Consider the following 14,631-nt stretch of genomic DNA (forward strand, 5'->3'; position numbering starts at 1 on the left):
ATGTAGAGGTACCACATGGCACTAGACTCAAGACACAAAGACTCAACTGGAACTAGACTAGAGAAATAGTACACCTAGTGTGCACTTATTTCCAACATGTCTCTGAGGTCGACATCTGTTTTTGGTCGACGTCTGTTTTGCTATGTTTGTGCTTCGTAAGTCTCAAAACGGTCCAATTTCTCAACTTAGAACTTGCTTCTCTCTCTTTGCACGCCCCACTCTCTCTGTTGAGTATGCAGGCGTCCACACAAGAAAGGGAGGGGAGGGGGCAAACATGTGAGGAGGCGCAGGGGAGTAGGCTGGAGGAAGACGCGGCAGGAAGAAGGGGAGGGGGCAGACATGTGAAGAGGAGGCGCAGGCAAGTAGGCTGGAGGAAGCCGGTGACGAGTAGGACGTTAATATACAACCCTTCTACTACTTTTTGGTCTCATAGACCAATTAATGCCCGCGCATTAATTGGTCTATGAGACCAAAAGTAGTACAAGGGTTCCTTGTCATACCGAGCCATGGTAAAGACTAAAAAACTCACACAAAAGACTTCACTAGCTGTATGTCTATCGCATCATCATCAGCATCATAGGGAGCGTCATATGAGCATGTGGATACATGATACATTTACATATCGGTACGGGGGGGAGAGAGAGAGAGAGAGAGTTCTTTACGCTGAGTAGTTGATGTATTTAGCTGACTTACTGCTGTAGCACACTAGAGTGGATGATTACTGGGGCTCTTTCATTCTTCACGTTGCTGTTTCTAAAAAGGAAAAGTTAAGTTGACCAGCATGAACATCTCCATTTTGATGGTTTTGTTTCAGACATATTACTGTTGCAGAACAGTTGTAAACAAGTTAAGCGTTTGCAAACTTGCCACGACATCTTATCCACTGCGTTTTCGTTTCACACTAGGTTCAAATATAGTCCTTTATACCGGGTGCTGGTTGGACATTCCAACAGTTTGACAGTTTTTTGATGTAGATTAATTTGGACAAACATGGTCAACTCCATATAGAGAAACTAGAAAGCTGAAGTAAAAGACGCTGTTGTAGTCTGCAGATTTTTTCCTGTGTTCTTTTTTTGTTAGAAAGATACACTTAACTGTAAAAGGTTGTTAGGCAAGCGCACCAACTAAACTCTCACTGTGATGAACGCTTTTTTTAAAAGGAACATAAACAATTATTTGTAGAATGTTGTTAGAAAAATGTGCCAACTAAACTCTCACTGTGATGAAGGTTTTTGAAGGGTCATTCAACTTTGTAGCAGAGGCTCTTCAAACATTTGGCTACCTCCATGCTGCTGCTATTGGGTTGGATATTCAGCTTCAATGTTTCATATCTGGAAACTCCTCAACGACCGACATGATTATTGCCGAATGCATAGGTGAAGTGAGAAGATCAAAGAAAGCCACATCCTTTCCTGCCATGCTAGAAGCAAAAACATTTGCAGAGTCATTTCTTACGGAGTTTGCTTCAATCAATCCTCTCACAGCTCATGCAATATTGTCTTGTGGTGTTGGACTTCATCAGTTCATGTCCCTGAAAGTTGAGGAGCAGCTTACCCTCACTGAGTTCTTTGACTTGAATGAAAGGAGCTTGATGCTATTTAAGCAGCAGTGCCAAAGCGGGAGCTCAATTTGTAGAGGATCAACACGGGTATGCTCAATTGCTAACCTTAGTGTAGATCAGTCTAAGATGAGAAACGCTGTCCCTGCAAGCAGCAAAGTAGGCCTGTTAGATGAGCATCCGACTCTCTGCAAGAAGAATGAAATTGATGATGCAGATGAGATTAAATGGCGTGCCCAAATAACACCAAGGAAAGCTGCAGTGTGCACTCCGAATGATTTTCTGCTTCCTGAGGGCGACCTTTGGCCTGTTGAGAATAAAGATAACCAAGATGACAAGTATGCACAGTATGGAAGTTGTCTGGCATTTGGGAGTCCCCATAAGGGAGGACTGCAATCTGTTGGCTTGCCTCTGCAAGAAGACAGGACCAGTTTCGTCTCAAGCAACTACGATACCAAATTAAAGAGGACAATGGACCTGATTTTGAAAAAGAATGCTTATACAGTTGAGAAAGAGGGTTATCAAAATGCAACTGGAACAAAAAGTTGCGCAAAGTTTTCCGCCACAAACAAGGATGTTAGGAGTTCCCTATATGCACATGACCAAAGCAGCTCTCAAAAGAAATGGCATTATTCTCCTGTGGCTTCTGAATTGAGCCCTAAATTGGACCCAACAAACATACTTGAAAATGATACACCACAGGAACATGATGTTAGGAGCTATGTATATGCTCATGACCAAAGCAGGTCCCAAAAGAGATGGCATTGCTTTCCTGTGGCTTCTAAATTGAGCCCTAATTTAGATCCAGAAAACATATTTGAAAATGATACATCACAGGAATGTGACATTAGCTTTCTCAGCCAACAAGGTGAGTCTATCTTTTTTAATTGTTCTCAGTTGCCAATAGTTGGAAAGTCCTAATACTGATTCAACCATCTCACAAGTATTCATAAATTGAGCATGATGCAGAGGCAATGGAAGCCAGTGTGGGAGATCTTTTCGAGTACCAACTACATAAAGACCTCGGCAGACAATGCCATAAGGAATGCCCAGTGGAATTTGCTAACGAAACAAGAGCACATCTGAAAAGAAATTTAAATTTTGAGTCTCCTGCCACTGTGAAGCGCTTTAAAAGAGGTCCACTGGAGGGGCAGAAAAATTCGAAACTTTATTTTTTTGATAAATATCGATATGAAGGCAAAGAAAAACAACATCAGCTTGAGAGTGCAAGGGCATACTCTGAAAGACATTCTTGCAGAAATCTGTACAACAGCCCTCAGGGGCATCCTCAGCAGGATGCATACTGTGAGAAACGCCCCAGTAGTGTTAAAAGAGGTCCTTGTAGTGTGCAAAGAAACACATACAGCAACTCCCAAAGATGTTCACGTGGTGCAGAACAACAAACAAAAAGACTCTGTCCATCATGGACTCCAGTTGATAAAAGATCTAAGAAGGTTCTGTGAAATATTTGCTAAAGCAAAAAGACTTTCCATCATGGACTCCAGTTGATAAAATATAGCATCGTACAATCTTTGCTAAAGCTAATCTATACATGAACAGAATAGTTGTCACGTGAATTGAAGCCTCCATTTTTGCAGGTTCTGTCCTTTGCAAGAAAAGGCAATGATCGTCAAAGCCGACTTGTCTGGGAAAGCTGAAAGGATACAACCAAGCAGCCAAAGGCCTTGCCACCATTTGGGGATTCATTCTACCGGTAATTGTCACCTGAACCTCATCAACCTGGAGACCAAGTGCTCTGTATAGAATTGAACATCCAACTGCAAAGCATTCTAGTTTTCAAGTAACTTTGAACGAAGTGACAAGGAACTTGAGACCTGGTTAGAGATTGCCAGGTTGTGATGACTCTTAACTTAGCAAGAAACTTGTATGTGAGTTAGGAAACATTTCCAACAAGATACTAGTTTACTTGTAAATAGCTCATACGGGGTATCGTGAAAAAATAACCGTACATCAGTATGATAGAACATAATCCATACTATTATCCACACTAATTTGGAAGAATTGCCATGTGGTCGGGCTCAACCATGTGGCAGCTCTCCAAGTTCCCCTGCTCGAGCATGAGGGGGAGCGATAGGGCAAGGATCACAAACTATCCATACTATTGGACTTTTTCCCCTCAGAGCACAGAGAAACTTGCTTTAGTACAGCCAGACTAGTTCGATTGCGACTGAGTAGATCTCTCCATCGAGGGCGAGCCTTGGGGGTTCTCCCCATGGCGAAACAAGGGAATTCCGGTTCGGGTACCCCCAAACCCCCTTCTAAACCCTCAGCACAGAAATCCAGGCATGATACACAGAACCAGTCCTATCAGCATGAAGAGGTCTCTTCTTCCCAAGAGCTTCCATCATCACAGGGTATGCAGAGAGCCTGGCGCATCCCACTCAGTGAAAACAGGGATTTCCTAACGGATAACTGACATGCAGGACTGGCTCTGCATGAGCAACACGTGGTGCCCATTTTCTTTTCGGGAAGGGATAACCTGTCTTTTGACCGCCTCCACCCGACTTCCAAGACCCTCTTCAATCTAGGCTATGGCGTTCCAGATGGCTTCAACAAAGGAGGTGTCAGAGTTGGAGTAGGAGGGGCCGTCGGCGGAGGGACCTCAGAGGCGCTGTCGAAAATCCCTCTACCTGGAGGAGGAATCAGGCGGGTGAACGAGGTGCTGGCTTGAGTGTGCAAGGCCAAGAATCTGAAGCTCCAAGCGAAGGCAACGTGGATGGAGACGGCGGCTCTCTAGGAATGCAAAATCAGCAATCTGGAATTGGTAAGAAAATCTGTCTCATTACCTAAGGAGCTGGTTAATGAGTGGAATCTCTCTTACCAGGCTAGGGCTTTGGTAGGGCTTTGCTTTGGGCCAAGACCCCCTGTTGAAACCTTGCGCACATGGATCCGCAATAACTGGACCTTGAGAGGATGGGTGGTAGAACAGACAGTTTCCACCAAACAACTACTACTGTTTTCTGTTTAAAGCAGAACAAATGGCCCTGAATGATCTGGGAGCTGCGCAATGGATGCTCAGAAACTCCCCGTTTTCCCTCTTTAGGTGGTCCCGTGACTTTCCCCCCCTTGGCCCAAAGCCATCCTTAACCCCGGTGTGGATGGAGCTGCCCAATCTACCCCTGCACCTCTACTCTCTTTTGAAACTCATAGTGAACCCACTGGGAAGATTGCTGGGTACAAGACCTATGGATGATCTCAACCCACGTTGGCACCCTCAGGCTCTTATAGATCTCGATATTAGCCAGGAATTGCCGACTAGCCTGTCCATTTCAGTGGGGTCTGGATATACCATTGAGCAGCGCTTAGTCTACAAGAACCTCCCGAATACCTGATTTCATTGTGGAGCTAAGGACCATTTTATAAAAAATTGTCCTATTAATTTCCTACCCCAACCACCTCCTAAGCAGGAGGACCAAAAGCATAGTACAGAGGTTGACAACCAGGGATTCCAATTTGTAGGCAGGAAAAATAAGACCCCCAATAAAAGTTGGTTCCCAAAGGTCAACTCCAAGATGAAGCAGAATAATAGATTCACTCCTCTCCTAGAACCCTCTCAACCTGGCTATGAGAGTCCCAAAGAGGATGAGGAATTTGTCCCAAGCTCACAGATTGAAGCTTAACAGGGAGGATTTGATCGTGAGGTGGACGATATGGATTTCTAGCAAGATATTCAAGAAGAACATCTCCCTTCAGAGGCAGAAGAGGAGATTCTCCCTGGGGAATTCTTGAAGAGTGCCTCCCTGGCTGCTATAAAACAAGGAATCAGAAGTGGCAACTTGTTGGAATCGGGTACCTCCAAAAGGAGATAGTCTCAGGTTGGGGGTATGCAATCCCCAGCTCTTAATGAGAAAACTCCTCAGTCCAGTGGTAAACCACCCTCAAAAACCCCTAGAACCTGATGACAGACAACTTTACAGCGCTATCTTTTAATACAAAAGGTTTAACTGATGATTTAAGACCTAGGATTATTAGAGTGGCTTTGGCAAATAATTCTCAGACCTTCATTCATCTGCCTTCAAGAGAGATCAAAGTGACAGGTGAAGCTCTATAGAGGAATCTTCGCATAGTCTCAGGCAACCATAAATGGTTTGTCACCAACCATCCTCACGGCAATGGGGGAACTGCCTTGGGAATTGATGTGAACTTGGTGGCTTGTATAAAGTGTTAGGGTTAGGGTTGCACACAGACAGGAACACGCAGAGAATGTACAGCAGCAAGAACACTCTCAATAGAGAGATGGTAATAGATGCTCACACGAATAAGATAGCATACAATGTGTGTGGATCTTGGGGGTTGACTCCACAATATCAAAAATACAATAAGTGAGTGGTGTCCTTTAACACCTAATATCCAAGGGGGAAAACCCAAAGGGAGAAAAGTGCTCTTGGTTAGCCCATGTTCACATGTGGCTCTACTCATAGCATATATGCCAATAAATCTCCCGTGTAGTAGCAATTTGAACCTGTACAAGGTATGAGGAAATCACTCTCTGTAGGAGAGTAAGCCTAAAGCTTTGCAGAAAGCTTCAAACTTCTCTTGTCATCTCAAATGATGTGCTGAAATTTTGTCCATATCATTTCGAGTTAGTAACATGTCATCCACATAAAGAATGAGCATAATCAAAGTGCCATGATCCTCTTTCACATAGAGACTGCTCTCTGTTGGACTATTGCAAAATCCTTGCGTGGTCAAATAAGTATGTATCTTCTCATACCAAGCTCGAGGAGCTTGTTTGAGACTATAAAGTGCTTTTTGAAGCTTGCATACTTTGCTTTCATGACCATGCATCACAAAACCAATGGGCTGATTTACATACACTTCTTCCTGCAAATCCCCATTGAGAAAAGCTGATTTTATGTCCAATTGATGCACATTCCATCCATGATGGACAGCCAATGCAGCAACACATCTAATTGTGGCCATACGAGGAGTAGGTGCGAAAGTCTCATCATAATCAATGCCCTTTTGTTGGGCATATCCTTTGGCCACTAGCCTAGTCTTGTACCTGTCAATGGTACCATTAAACTTTCTTTTCAACTTGTAAAACCACTTTGTGCCAATGGGCTTCTTGCCAGCAGGCAAGTCTACCAAATCCCATGTGTTGTTTTTATGGATAGAATCCATCTCATTTTGCATAACTTGCATCCAATGCTCATTCTCATGAGCCTCTTCAAATGAATTTGGCTCATCTGCATCACAAAGTGTACTCATGTAAGCAACATCTGCATGTCCTCTTGCATTACGTGAACTAGCCCGTGTCATGCTACCAATGTAACACGCGGAAGCTCTGGGGGTCTTCTTTCAGCACTAAACACCACTGAGAACATGCTGATGCAAAAACGCAGACAGAAGGGAGAGTAGAGAGAGAGAGAGAGAGATAGCTGGAAATTCAGTATATTCATATGGTAAGGTACCCTACATCTACAGCCAAGGTTGTTAGAGGTGTCAGAGGTGTTTGGTACGAGGCGGGTATGGTACGTGCCTCGAAAGATTCGTATTTTTTAGAGACGTTGGAGGCATGTTAGAGGCGTCTGTTATATATATATATATATATATATATATATATATATATATATATATATATATATATATATATATATATAGTGATAGATAGATATAATATTTATATAGTGAAAGTTGAGAGAGAGAAAGAGAGACTAGAGTGTGTATGTATGAGCCTTGAGGGAGGGTGTGTATGAGAGAGGGAGAGAGAGAGTGTGTGTGAAAGAAAGAAAGTTGTATTAAACATCTGCAAAAGGCCAAAATGACCTATAAGACCAAAATAGTCCATCCTCATCATCTGGATACATCATCAAGATTCAAGGGTACAAAGTAAAATGAAATGAACCAGTAGAGTATAGAGAGAGCTCCAAAAGTGGGTATAAAAAACATCATTATCCTAGTGTGTTTGAAGTTTGACCTATGAACTTTGGGTCTTGAGAAAGGCTTAAGGGAGGGAGGGAGAGGTAGTGTGTGTGATAGGGGCTGCCTTGGGCCCTTAAAGCCCCTGTCTAAAGACTCACACCAGCAAAAAACAAAAATAAAAAATGTGGACGCCTCGATCAGGCAGTCGTTCGCCTCGAATGCCTCGGACTGTTAGAGGTGCGCCTCGTAACAACTATGTCTACAGCCATAGGCTGCCTTTCATAAAAGGTGGAATACACCAAAACAGTCCTACTCTAAGGACCCACTCCATAAGGGAGTGAATGAATCTATCCTTGAGCACACATGCCCTTTTATAGCCTCTTTGGACCCTTGGAGTGCTGGCCGGCCAGCCGACTGGTCTTAAATAATCCAAATTAAACCCACAGGATCTGAATTGGTCAAAAGCATCTGGAGTGCATGAAACAGAGTCAAGAGGGATGATTTGTCTGACGAAGGATGAAAGAAAGTTTGCTGGTCTCTTTCACCTGGACTCCATTTGGTTTTCACTATATCTAGAAGACTGTGGAAGAACACAACCTGAGGAGAGCACACAAACTGTCAAAGAAAGGAATTCAATGCTGGGGAGATGTATGGGACTTCTCAAATCAGAAGTGGATAGACCCTGATCGCTTGGCTCAGATGTTTAAACTCAATAGGGAGGATATGCTTTTTCTCCAATCTAGACTCACCAAGTGGAATCGTGACAAAACTCCACTCATTCAAGCAAGAGAGCCTTTAAAGTGGATGCCTTTCACTGGTCCCATTCCAGTACTCTGTTGCCTATACCCCCTATGCCGGTCAAAGGTATGCCTGTACACGTCAGGCTAAATGGTAAATGGAATTTTCTGTGGGACAGGAAGCAATGGGATTTCAGGTTTTTCAAAATCTGGTCTTCAATAATTCCCCCTAAAAAGTCAATCCTGTTGTGGTTAATTATTATACACAAGGGGTTGTGGACAAATGAGAGCTAAAAAACTTGGGATTGGAGATGGGTTTTATCCCAAATGCCGACAAGAAGAGGAAACACTCCCCCACCTCTTCATTTCCTGCAAATCTAATAAAAGGCTACTTGATTTGGTGCAGCTATGTCTTTCCCCTATTAAGAAATCTCAGATTACGTGGAAACAAATTTTGCTGGGCGATTTCACGAAATGCTCATCTAATCTTTAGAATACAATCCAGGCAGAATATATCTGGTGTATTTGGATAATGCGCAATCATTTTGTGTTTCATAATGCAGACCCCATCAAATACCCCAGCCTGAGTTATGCTCTGTGCGTGTAGATGAGGCTGATTCTCAAGGCGGATAACATGGTATGCAGGGCCCAACAATCCAGGATTGATTTTGAGGAATCTTTGGCAATTAATGAAGCCAAAGATGAATGTGAAGAAAAGATCCGAAGCATCGGAGCTGACCAGGAAAGACAGGAACAGGAATGGGCTGAAGTTGCGAGCAAGTTGGAAGAAGAAGAGGCTGAGCTGGCTAGGTTCATTCTGGAATTGTCTGCGATGAAAAACTCTATAGAAAATTGAGCTTGAGTTAAGCTTCTCTTTAAAAGCTTTATATGATGTACTGAAGTTTCTTTTTTGAATAATACTAAACATCTCGTTCCGATCAAAAAAAAACTATCCATACTAGTATCCACACTAATCTAGGAATTGCCACGTGGCCAGCAACCACATGGCAGTTCCCCACTAGAGCGTGACTGGATGTAACGGAAAAAAAACGTGTCAAAGTCGTGTGAGTGTGCAATGGATGTAACCATGGGTGGAGCATGAACATGCAAATGCATGAATGGGTGTAAGTAAGTAAGCATGGGCAAGTGGATACGAGAACTATGATGGTGTGGTGGGGTGTGGAGTAGATATAAGAACAAATGTGATGAATGGGCTTGATGAAGGACGTACAAGACGGAGAGCCATCTGGCGTGGAGCCCCCCCAGCTGCCAAAGGTTGTGGGGTGTGGAGTAGATATAAGAACAAATGTGATGAATGGGCTTGATGAAGGACATACAAGAGGGAGAGCCATCTGGCGTGGAGCCCCAGCTGCCAAAGGTTCAACCACCTTCAAAGCACAAGGAAAGCCTTGTCAAGGATGATGATGAGAGATTGGTAATAAATTTAGATCATACATACTACTTCTTCATATATGCTTATTGTTGAATTTTCTTGTCTGTCATTTTGATTTCTAGGGTGTATGTACGAAGGGAGCGATTGAGATCAATTAATTTATTGGACAACGATGAGGAAGCCGAATACGTTTGGAAGAGATGTTTCCTTTGCGAACTACATAGGGCTTCTTCCTCCCTTGGTGGTCATAATATTCCATTACGCCAAATAGTACAGAGCACGCAAGGCTTTATCTTGGATCTTGGCGATGTGGTCAATTACAAAGAATGCAGACAAGGTTATTATGCTGTGCAAGACGACTTCCATCCTAGTGTTTGGATCCTCTCCAAGGGTAGACATTGTGGCTAAAGTGATGATTGGGACTAGCCCAAGGTCCTACCCTAGGGAAGTTTTTCAAACCATAGGAAGATCATTTCCTAGGAGATGATAACCCCAATAAAGTCCCCCATGCAAAAGACAAGCTATCATGGAGGCTAGCATATTTTTGGGATATCAAATATTCTGGGAATAATCTTGCTTTTTGATGGAAAAAGAGAGATGGGAAATTTTGTGTAAAACTCTGAATGAAGTTGAGAGGGAGTAGTAAATATGGATACTGTAGCTTTGACTTGGTTGTATTGCAGTTTTTGAACAGTTTTAGTTAATATATATAATTATTATTGATCCAAAATTTTTTTAACATTTATTGTAGCTCCATGTATATAATCAAATATGCACCCACAACGTTTTGGTGGGTGAAAATAATTAGTTTGGTGAGAATTGCTTGCAATTTTGTTCATTTCTAAGGTTTAGCCGTTTTGTTTTTTTCTCCTTAAGGTATATCGGGATCTTCTTTAAATGGTAAACTTGGATTTGCGTACACGTGTCACCTTGCATGCATTCTCACCTTGCTCGCTCACGTCGGTTTCCTTGGCTATGAGCCCCTCTGTCGTATGCATAGAAAGGAGGCAGACAAAGGTGGGAGAGAGATTGAGAACTTACACTCAAGCAGTTTTGTGCTCGTTTTGTTTGCGAGGCTAATTAATTAGCATTAAGTGTTTGTGAATCAACCTTCACGGTGCTAAGGGTAACATGGCTGATTTCATGGTTATGGCGATGAGGGTACCCTCGCCAATGCGAGGGGCAATGGGAGGCGCATAGGAGGGGCGACCATGGTCGCATACGAGGGGCGGTGGGAAGCGCATAGGAGAGGTGAGTAGGAGCAGAGGGGCTATTGGCGATGAGCAGGAGGGAGGACTTTAAGGAATTAAAGTTGCTTTAATATAGCAGGCCCCCTTTGCATGCCTATTAGGCATTAGAAAATTATTTAAAAAGGCCCCATCCACCCCTATTGAATCTTACATCGACGGGGTGGGGGAATGCTCACTAGGCATGCACAGAGGCCTCGAGCCAAACCATGCACAAAAAAAAAGGGTAGTCCCATTGGACCTTGCGTCCAACAGGGGTGGGGCCTTTTTTTTTTCTTTTTCTAAAGTTCACTCTTAGATCCATAAGGTTTACCTTATATCCTTAAAGTTGTTGATGTCAAGGTCATCATTTATATTTTTTTCCATGTTTTCGGAATGTGCATGTACCATCTTTATGATATAGATATTCAAATTTTATATTCACAATGCTTGTTATCCATTTTTTTAATAGCAATATATTTTATAAACTTACGTGATGTCAATCTCAACATGGTCTATAAAGGTTTTTTTATACACTTGCTTTGATATATGTCAAGGACAATCCACATGGTTGAAATGCAATATATAAAATGAAAATGATTTAAAAATTTCTTTTTAAAAAAAACAGAAGTGGCCGCACATATGAAGTTCACCTCTATATTCATAAAGTAAAGATCATCATTTTTAATATTTTTCATGCTTTAGGAATGTGTTACGGTCATTATGACATATTTTTAAATTTGATATTATATTTACTTCTCTAAATATTGTACTTATCCATGCAATTACTTCACTTATGCATGCAATTACTTTTTACTTTTATCATGTTTTGTCTATATATATATGACCCACTTCCTTTATATATTGCTAGTCTTTTACTCTTACCCTCACTCTCATCTTATTTACCCTCTGAGGACCTTCACTCACATCTTTACTCTCATCTCTCATCATGTCTTCAACTAACATCAAAAACCTTCATTGAAGCTATTTTCAATGGTCTACTTGAGAAGAAGGTTTTTGACGCTAGCTTTTTAGCATCAAAAACCTTTCTTTTTAGTTATATGTGTTTGTTAAAATCAACTAAAATTTGTTGTTGTTCATTAATTAGTAGTTATTTAATCCACTCTAATTGGAACCATTTAACTTGTTCATTAATTCGTAGTTATTTAATCCACTTTGATTGGATCCATTTAATTTGTTTGGTTAAAATTTGTTAAATTTAGCAGTTACTAAGCTCTAAGCTTAGATAAATCACTATAATTTTGGTATAAAATCGAATTTGGGGAGTTTGTATACGAGAGTTAAATGTGGTACCTATGTCCAAATGATGTGATTGTATGTATCTTCAAACAATGTAATAAATTAGTTTTTAAAAGGTCACACACAAAAAGATAGAGAGAATGAAAAGTGTGAAATACGAAATTATTTGTTTGTCTATACAAACGAGAGTAAACTAGAGTGAGATAGACATATAGAAGTAGTAATAACAAGTTGTTGATTCTTTCTAAAAAATACTTTTCTAATAAGTAGTATATCATCCTTAGATACCAAACTAATAGAAATTCTTTTTCGATTGTTCGCCTAGAGCTAAATATTTTTATTATGTCGTTTCTTTTGGAAGTGCATTGATGTATAAACGTGTTATGGTTTACCGTTATATCCATAAAGTTATTGCCATGGTCATGCCCTATTGGTTTAAAGGACCTCCGGCCGTTTTTTTGTGCATGGTTTAGCTTGAGGCCTCCCAAGCACCAAGGGGAGTCCCCCCCCCCCCCCCCCTCTGCCCTGCATGCTTGGTAGTGGGCATAAGATTTTTTTTTTTAAAAAAAAAGCCTACCACCCCTGTTGGACCCAAACCCCCGAACCTTAGGTCCAACCGAGGGGGGGAGCTTCTGTGTTTCTAATGCCCCCACCATGCATGCAAGGGGTCTTCCCTTGGTGCTTGGGAGGCCCCGAGCTAATCTGTGCACACATAAAATGGTCTAAGCTCCCCTAGCCAACCACCAACACAATGTTGTCTATTTTTTTGTGCATGATTTGGCTCGAGCCTCTCAGGCACCAAGGGGAGGCTCCTTGCATGCCTGGTGGGCATTATAAAAATTTTTTTAAAGCCCCCCTCCCAAAACCCTCATTAGACCCAAGGTCCAGCGGAGGTGGATGGGCATTAGAAATTAAACCCCCTCCCCAATCTTGTCGAATCCACGTTTTTTTTAAAAAAATGCCCCGTCACCTTCGCTAGACCCAAGGCCCAATGGTGGCGGAGAGGTGGGGGAAGGGACCCAACCAAGAGAGATGGTGGGGGGGAGGGGGGGTGGCTTGTTAGTTGTAATTCTCACAACATATAGTTTTGTTATCTAGCCATGTACATTGTTTCCTTGCACATCGACTTTCAAATATATAATATCAAATGGCCCGTCTTAAAGGATGCGACCCTCACATGTTTACCAATGAAATTATTTTTAAAGATAAAAAACAAATAGAAAATCATAGAAAGAACACATTTATTCCATAATAAAAGCTACTGATTACATGGTGAGGTTTACAAAAGATGTCATATAGTATCATCTAGTTTATCAAAGGCTACTATCACCTTTAACAACTTCAACATTATCATCAATTTTTGCATTCCTACTAAGTATCATTTGCACACTCTATACTATTTTCTCGTACACTTTGTAGGTTTCCTTTGTCATTAGTAATTTACCTAGTAGTATAGCTATATCTGTTGCCATTCAGTGGGGTTTGCTAGTTCTTGCAACCAGGTAGTTGGGATATTTGCATTCTATGTCAGATTATTCATTTATAGGCTGAATGATAGGCAATGATGTATTTTTAATGCTTTTCACCATGATGAGGATAAGTTTGATACGATTGACTATTGGTTGTGATCCTATTTCATACACCATGTAGGCTAAAGGGCTTTGGAATGTTGTCATTAGCATTGAGGCACATCTGTCTCACCAACACAATAGCATAGGACATGTACTTTGGATGGTGATATGAGTTCTGATATAAATGTGCCATCCACCTCCACATCTTTCACAGTGGAGAAAAGGCCAAGTGAGATGGCAAGGATGAACATGAACATAGATTAGTAGTACTTTTAGTAAAAAGAAGCATTATTCCTCATATTCACTCATGTAAAACTATTGTTGCACTTTATCAAGTGCATAAGAATTCTTGGGATGCACTTGCTATACACTTTACTAGGTGCGTAAGCATTATTTCTCATATTCGCTCATGTAAAATTGTGAAGCATGCTTGGGATGCGCTTATGCTTTATCAAGTGTAAAACAAGGTAGAGTGACCTACTTGCATAAGCAATTAGGGTTTGAGCATATGAATAAGGGAGATTTAATAGATGGCTTTCTCAGCAGGATTAAAGATCTCAGGGAGTAATTGGCATGTATTGAAAAGGCTATCTAGACAGTTGTTCTGTGTCTACTATTATTCTCATAGCTCTACTAGATTCATACCAAGGTTTTGCATCTACACTATTTTTACTCGTGATAAAGGGTAACTCCAATGCCTTTACTTTCAATGAGTTGGTTGCACTGCACTTGTAATCTCGACAAAATCAAACTAGTATGCATGTGGGAGATCATGCATTTACTGGCAGTCAAAAAGGTAAAGAAAAATCTTTTTCTTAGGGCGGCTATAAGCCAAAGGCATAATCAGTCTTCTGGAAAGGATGCCGAGAGAAGGAGGGTAACAAGCCTAAGAAGAAAGACAAATGCAACTATTGTCGAAAGTAAGGCCATTACATCAATGAATGCAAGAATAGACTAGAGAAGAAGAGAGACATGGCTATGGTGGTAGGCGGATGCATCA

General features: G+C 41.5%; 1 protein-coding gene and 1 long non-coding RNA gene across 4 annotated transcripts in view; one reads left to right on the forward strand and one right to left on the reverse strand.

Annotated features, from left to right (window-relative positions):
• LOC147615644 (uncharacterized) overlaps window positions 1-3,280 on the reverse strand; it is a 47,511-nt gene extending 44,231 nt beyond the window's left edge. The window contains exons 1-3 of the long non-coding RNA XR_015262614.1: window positions 2,797-3,280; window positions 1,555-1,703; window positions 1,219-1,420 (exon numbers count right to left, since the gene is read on the reverse strand). This is a non-coding gene — a long non-coding RNA (uncharacterized LOC147615644). The remainder of the gene's footprint in view (window positions 1-1,218; window positions 1,421-1,554; window positions 1,704-2,796) is intronic.
• Window positions 1-10,304, forward strand: part of SHOC1 (shortage in chiasmata 1) — a 65,199-nt gene extending 54,895 nt beyond the window's left edge. Inside the window, exons 7-11 of one of the 3 annotated variants that reach the window (XM_086778181.1) lie at window positions 1,229-2,426; window positions 2,528-3,012; window positions 3,157-3,272; window positions 8,789-9,616; window positions 9,712-10,304. In XM_086778181.1, coding sequence (XP_086634307.1) covers window positions 1,229-2,426; window positions 2,528-3,012; window positions 3,157-3,216 — 1,743 coding nt within the window. In that variant the 3' untranslated portion in view covers window positions 3,217-3,272; window positions 8,789-9,616; window positions 9,712-10,304. Of the gene's footprint in view, window positions 1-1,228; window positions 2,427-2,527; window positions 3,013-3,156; window positions 3,273-8,788; window positions 9,617-9,696 lie in introns of those variants that run through there. The other 2 variants (XM_086778182.1, XM_086778183.1) reach the window with 2 other exon arrangements.
• Window positions 10,305-14,631: the final 4,327 nt, after the last annotated feature.

The sequence above is a fragment of the Cibotium barometz genome, chromosome 39 (assembly GCF_041138505.1).
Source record: "Cibotium barometz isolate CiBa-2024 chromosome 39, ASM4113850v1, whole genome shotgun sequence".
NCBI classification, from domain to species: Eukaryota; Viridiplantae; Streptophyta; class Polypodiopsida; order Cyatheales; family Cibotiaceae; genus Cibotium; species Cibotium barometz.